A 7,323-nucleotide genomic window follows, 5' to 3' on the forward strand; every position below is an offset into this window, starting at 1 on the left:
AATTAACTATAGTGTGGAATATAAAGCAAGACATAGGTATAGCTATATATATCAGTCAAGAAGTGTCTCCAAGATAATAGCGATTGTTGGGACAATTAAGTCACTAAATCATATGTTAATTACAAAAGTGTACATACTCATGTACATACACACATGCATATTTGAATTAATAGACATCTGGAAAGATGTATACAACTTGTGATCTATGGTTACTAATGGAAAGGGTAGCGGGCTTGAGGGTGTTTGGAAAGAGATTTACTATTACCATACATTTGGGTGATGCGTGTTGGACATACCACACAACTTACCATTTAAAGTGTATAATTCAATGGCTTTTAGAATATTCACAAAGTTGTGCAACCATCACCACAGTCAATTTTAGAACTTTTTCATCACTCCAAAAAGAAATCATGCATTCCTTAGTCACCATCATCCAGTCCTCCTATACCCCCAGCCCTAGGCAACAACCAATCTACTTTCTTTCTCTGTAGATTTGCCTGTTCTTGACATTTAATATAAATGGAATCATGCAATATGTCATCCTTTGTGACTACTTTTTCCACTTACCATAACATTTTAAAGGTTTATTCATGTTGTACCATGCTCAATCCTTTATATGGATATATCACCTTTATTCTTTTTGAGATGGGGTCTCTCTCTGTCATACAGGCTGAAGTGCAGTGGTGTGATCTCAGCTTACTACAACCTCTGCCTACCCTGTTCAAACGATTCTCCCGTCTCAGCCTCCCAACTAGTTGGGACTACAGGCATGCGCCATGATGCCCAGCTAATTTTTGTATTTTTAGTAGAGACAGGGTTTCACCATATTGACCAGGCTGGCCTCGAACTCCTGACCTTAAGTGATCCACCTGCCTCAGTCTGTCAATGTACTGGGATTACAGGCATGAGCCACCACGCCCAGCTGATATATCACCTTTTCTTTATACATTCAAAGACATTTCACTTTTTGTCTTTGGATCACTGTACTTTCTGACTATATGAATAATGTTGCCATAAACATTAATGTATAAGTTTTTGTGTGCAACATATGCTTTCAGTTCTCTTGGGTATATACCTACTGGTGGGATGGTTGATTCATATGGTAACCTGCTAGCCATCCTAGTAAGTGAAAAGTTGTATGCTATTGTGGTTTGGGTTTGCATTTCCTTTATGGCTAATGACATTCAGCATATTTTCATGTGCCTACTGGCCATTTGCATACCTCCTCTGGAAACAATGTCTATTTAGATTCTTTGCCCAGTTATTAATTATATTATTGGCCTTTTTATTACCAAGTTATGTTTCTTATATATTCTAAATATAAGTCCCTTATCAGATATATAATTTGCAAAATTTTTCTACCATTCTGTGGGTTGTCTTTTCACTACCCTTAATGATGTCTTTTGAAACACAAACATTTTTCATTTTGATGATGTCCAATTTATCAATTTTTTTCTTTTGTTCTGAAAAATGTATATTTGGTGTATATTTAAAATACAATTAAACAAACAAAATGTTAAAATTAAGTGACTTATCTTCAAAACTGAGAAGGAATATTGAGTTCCTCTTAGGGATTAGGTAAGAGGCTTTTATCCTTTCAAAGATTTTAGAGTTTGGTGGTACTGGTTTTTATTTTACAATTGAATCAACATCCACACCTCCATCTACCTGATATAACAGTAATATTGTGTAACCATTACGTTTATATGATTAGATATGAGACTGTTTTTGTTTTGACAGATTTTCCTAGATGTGTAAAAGAGGAGAATAACATAAAGAATAAAGAAAATGTATATTTTGAGTTAAAAAAGGAATCTTTTAAATAATTAACTAATCAGTACATTGTAAAGTAAAACAGTAAGGTGAAATTGTTTTCAGGATTCTTCCTCTGGTGTTAAAATAAAAGTGGAGAAGAGAAGCGACATTAGGCCACAGATTTCCCAGATTGGTTGTTAGTGGTAACTTTGGCCCAGGACAACTAAATTCCTGTCTGGAGAAAAGATGTTGTAGGAGAAATCCCAAGAAGTGAGGAAAGTAGTGTAGAGTCCATGGCTAACCAGTAGTAGGTAAAGGTGGAAGGGTTATAAATTGGATTTTATCATATAGGTGATACATGTTGGACTAAACTGTTTGCTTAAGGCCTTCTGCCTACAAAGTGAGCAAGGAGCAATGCTAAAAACCTAAAGCACCAAACAGTTAAGTGGAAGTACAAAGGGACCTTCCTCCCAATGCCAAATTCCAACTTTAGTCTGAAGACCAATTATGAATTGAAATCTTTCATTTCTTTGACTCACAGACCAATCCAGATGCTGAGACTCTGTTATGAGATTATGTAGGGTGTAATTATGTCTTTTTTTTTTTTTTTTTTTTTTTAAAGAAAACTCCTGGGGATTCCTGTAACCCAAGGGAGTTCTTCAACTTGGAGTAAAATGTTACTTTTTTATTTTTATTTTCCCCTAACTGAAAGTTGATGTTTCCTTTCAATTTGAATGCAAGTAACCAACCCACACCAATATTGGAAGTATCCATGACTTTGTCAGCAGTAGTAATTATAATAATTTTTATATTGTATTGCAGTTGTTAAAGAGATCTCCAAATATTTAAGCTCATCATTATTTTGAAATGAAGATGGTTGTTAGACCCACCACTACATTTCAGAACTTTAGTGTATTAATAAAGAAGCACATATATTGCTGTTTACAAATCTGTTTTCTAAAATTATTTCGATAACTATATTTTGATATAACTGGTTTCCTTGGTAATCCTATACATTTTATGTGATGCATTTAAAACATTATTCTGAGATACTTTCACCAGACAGTTAAAGGATTGATAGCCCAACCCGTACATAGGATCTTAAACTTTATACTTTAAAGTAAATTTATTTCCCTTTTTTTTGGAACAGCTCCACAAAATTGTATTATTATTTCCAAATTATTTTAAATCTCTCTAGGGATATTGGCAAACCTTCTAAACAGCTCTGCTTAACTATGTGATCAAATTACTATCTATTTAATGAATTAATGGTCATTTATGGAATGAAGTTCTTTGCTATGTCTTATAAAAGGCACAGAGGTGAAAAGACATGGAAACTATTTTAAAAGGAAATTTTAATTTTGGGGGGTAGTGGACAGATAATGCATATAATTTTTAGCAGAGAGAGCTGGGGAGTAGTGCTGTTTGGGCCGAGTATGAAACTAGCCACGCTGGTGGCTTAAAATGAAAATTCTGTTTTGATGGTGTGTTTGTTATATTGGAAGTTCATTCACAGTTGAGACTGAACAGAACTCAAGCTGAGGCTTCAGATAGGATTCCCAAGGGTAACCTGAGTTACCCTTTGGTTTCCCAGCTCCTACAAAGCAGGTTAGTTTCTTAAATAAAACATACCAGGACTTTGGCTCTTTCTGATTTCTTATACCCTCGTGTCTGTCCTTTCAGGTAAAATACAACAGAAATCTATATAATCATAAGTGGGGAAGAGGAGATGTGATAAGAGCACTTAAGACTCAGGGGTTTTAGTTAAGAACAAACAGAAATTAAATGGCATGACTTTATAGATGAATTTAGTCTGTATTTCATATTGTGCTGTTAAAAGTGTGTTATTCGGAGTAAGAAAAATAATTTTAAAAGTCTACCCTATTCTTGCCAGATGACACCAACAATGAATGCAACATCTTTTAAAGTTTGTTTTACAACATTGAAAATGTTCCAATGAAAGAAACATGATCCTCTTATGGAGGGGGTTCTTGAAATTTTCAGTAGCAATTGGGGCAATTCCTAAGCCTTCACCTCTGAATTATATAATTTTAGAGGTATGCATGTCTATGGTTAGCACATAGTGACTTCTTACTGAAAAGGACAACAAACTATGAGACAGATAAATCAGACACAAGTGACAGAATTCCTCCTTCTGGGACTCTCTGATGGGCCATACACCCAGCAGCTGCTATTGATCTTATTCTTGGGTGTCTACCTGGTCACTCTGCTTGGAAATCTGCTTCTTATGTCCCTTGTTCCTGTTGACTCCCGACTTCACACACCCATGTATTTTTTTTCTCTGCAACTTGTCTCTAGCTGACCTCTGTTTCTCTACCAACATAGTTCCTCAGACACTAGTGCACCTGCTTTCCAGGAAGAAGTTCATTTCATTCACATGTTGCACAGCTCAACTTCTGTTTTTCCTCATTTTTGGGTGTACACGGTGTGCCCTTCTGGCAGTGATGTCCTATGATCGCTATGTGGCAATCTGCAATCCTCTGCATTACCCTAGCATCATGACCTGGAAAGTGTGTGTCCAGCTGGCAACAGGATCATGGACCAGTGGCATTCTGGTGTCTGTGGTAGACACCACCTTCACACTGAGGCTACCCTACCGAGGTAGTAACAACATTGCTCATTTCTTTTGTGAAGCCCCTGCACTATTGATCTTGGCATCCACAGACACCCACACATCGGAGATGGCCATTTTTCTTATGGGGGTTGTGATTCTCCTCATACCCATTTTTCTGATTCTGGTATCCTATGGCCATATCATAGTAACTGCGGTCAAGATGAAGTCAACTGTGGGGAGTCTCAAGGCGTTTTCTACCTGTGGCTCCCACCTCATGGTGGTCATACTTTTTTATGGATCAGCAATTATCACTTACATGACACCCAAGTCTTCCAAACAGCAGGAAAAATTGGTGTCTGTTTTCTATGCAATGGTGACTCCCATGCTTAATCCCCTCATCTACAGCCTGAGAAACAAGGATGTGAAGGGAGCTCTGAGGAAATTAACCACAAGGTATTTCCCATGCAGGCTTGGAATCTCACACTGACAATGAGCTCAGAGACCCTTTTGGCTTCCTAATTCAAAGACTTGCTGGGAAGACATGGAATCAACCCAGGTGGATTGGATTTTTAAACTGTACATTGGCACACTTGGTTTCTCAAGTCGCCCACTCGGCCCCCTTCCAAGTTATACTTTCCTTCTTTTTTCTCCTTTCCTTTTCCTTCCTTACTGTTCTAAAGCTTTTTAATAAACTTTCACTCCTGCTCTGAAAACAAAAGTACATATATACCTTGGAATACTATGCAGTCGTGAAATAGAATGAAATCATGTCATTCACAGAAACATAGATGTGGCTTGAAACCATTATCCTAAGTGAACTAGTACAAAAACAGAAAACCAAATACTTCATGTTCTCAATCATAAGTAGGAACTAAACGTTGGGTACATATGAAGACAAAGGTGGGAACAATAGACACTGGGGACTACTAGATTATGGGAGGGAGGGGGAAGCGTTAAAAAAACTACCTATTACCCACTCACTACCTGGGTAATGGATTCATTTGTACTCCAAATCTCAGCATCACGCAATATACTTCTGTAACAAACCTGCATGTATACCCCCGCCTTTAAAATAAAAGTTGAAAAGAAGAAAAAAAATGCACATTAGATCTCAAATTTTCACACCAATATGAAAATAGAATATAAACCATGTCATTAATAATTTTATATGGATGGTGTGACAATAAAATAATATTTTGATATATTGGATAAAATAAAATTATATTATTAAAGAAGTCTTGCTAGGTAGCCCTCTTTTTTGTGAAACTAAAATATGGTAAGACTTAAAGTGATGGATATGGTAATTACCCTGATTTGATTACTATACAATGTTTCCATGCATTGAAACATCACACTGTATTCCCAAACTATGTATAATTGTCATGTCAATTGTAAAATAAAAATTAATAAATAAATAGTAAGATTCTTATTCTTGGGCCTTATCCATAGACACACCCTCTATCCTTTATCCCGCGTTTCTTTCATAGAAGGAGAAGGACAATAATTCATGCAGCAATCAGAAGGAGATACACTTCCTTCTGGTTGGTCCTTTGACACCTAAGGGTTAAGAAATCCCCTGATAAACCCACACGTTTTATAAGCCTTGTAAAATCTAACTTTTTAATAATGCTGTGTATTATCACCTGTCTATTTCCGATCTTACTCCAAGTCCTTTATCTTTTGGTACTTCTGAATCTCTCTGCATCATCAAATGATCAATAAATTAACAGGTATTACTGAATCACTTACTATGAGCTAGTTGCTACATGTGTGTTAGCATGTGTACCTATATGTGTGCTTAACATGGTTAATGAAGAGCATGGGTACAATGAAGCAGAATATATGAGCTCTGCTGTCCTTCTCACACTCTTTTAGAAACATAAGGATCATATTTATCAGGATACATCTTCATAAAGATGAATACAGGAGTTGTGGAAACCAGCAAGAAATAGTGAAATATTCCAAGAATAATGACATATGGCAAGAGTGAGAAGTTGTAACTAATACTAAGCCTGAATGACCAAGAGGAGGGAACTAGAACCTGGAGAGGGTAGTGATATACTAAGGGCACAAGATAGGAACTGTGGACTTAGGCTATATGAAGGCAAGGAAGCCATGGGAAGAAATATTTCTCAAGCCCATTTTCCACCCACCTTCCGATCCCCTGCTATTGTATTCCAATTAGAAGCCAGGGAACAATGAGCCTTTTGGTATAATTCATAAAAGACATCAAACATTCTGAAGCACATAGCAAGCTAAAAAGGATAGAAGGTAGATCTGGAAAGGTCAACTGGTGAAGTACACCCCTTTTGCCCTCAGCATCCCCTTCTTCTTTCAGTGATTAATTCATATTCCTAATACAGGGAACACATAAAGTTCCATTAAGAACTTTATCATAGCAGCATGATATCAAGTAGTTCACATTTCTACTTGATACATAAAAGAATAGCTCCTGTCATGATTATTCATGTAAGAAAGTTGAAAGAGGAAGAGCAAAAGAAGCAAATAATTAGCAGAAAACATAGCTACTGTAGCTCCTAATCCTGCCCCAGACATAAATTGATAATTATAGCTTGTTCTTTCCCTACCCTTTCATGGATTTCTTATTTTCTGCCTTAAGCTCAGCTTGCTGGAGTTTTTTTAACAGGTGTGGCAACCTAAAACTTCTTACCTGTAATATTTGAGTTACTGATGATTCTGTGTGTGTGTGTGTATGTGTGTGTGTGTGTGTGTGTGTGTGTGTAACTTTTAGTTTCAGGGGTATATGTGCAGGTTTATTATATAGGTAAATTGCATGTCACGAGGGTTTGGTGTACAGATTATTTCATCACCCAGGTAATAAGTATAGTACCTGATAGGCAGTTTGTTTTATACTCACCCTTCTCTTACCCTCAACTCTTCAATAGGCCACAGTATCTGTTGTTCTATTATTTCTATCCTTGTGTACTCAATATTTAGCTCCAACGTATAAGTGAGAACATACAGTATTTGAT

The 7,323-nt window shown here is 36.5% G+C and overlaps 1 protein-coding gene across 1 annotated transcript; it reads left to right on the top strand.

Annotated features, from left to right (window-relative positions):
- Positions 1-3,493: 3,493 nt before the first annotated feature.
- On the top strand, positions 3,494-5,251 carry OR2D2 (olfactory receptor family 2 subfamily D member 2). The gene is given in 2 exon segments (XM_015115019.3): positions 3,494-4,048; positions 4,050-5,251. Coding segments are annotated over 2 exon segments (948 nt in total). The 5' UTR covers positions 3,494-3,868; the 3' UTR covers positions 4,818-5,251.
- The last annotated feature ends 2,072 nt before the right edge of the window (positions 5,252-7,323 follow it).

This window comes from Macaca mulatta, chromosome 14 (assembly GCF_049350105.2).
Source record: "Macaca mulatta isolate MMU2019108-1 chromosome 14, T2T-MMU8v2.0, whole genome shotgun sequence".
Lineage (NCBI taxonomy): Eukaryota > Metazoa > Chordata > Mammalia > Primates > Cercopithecidae > Macaca > Macaca mulatta.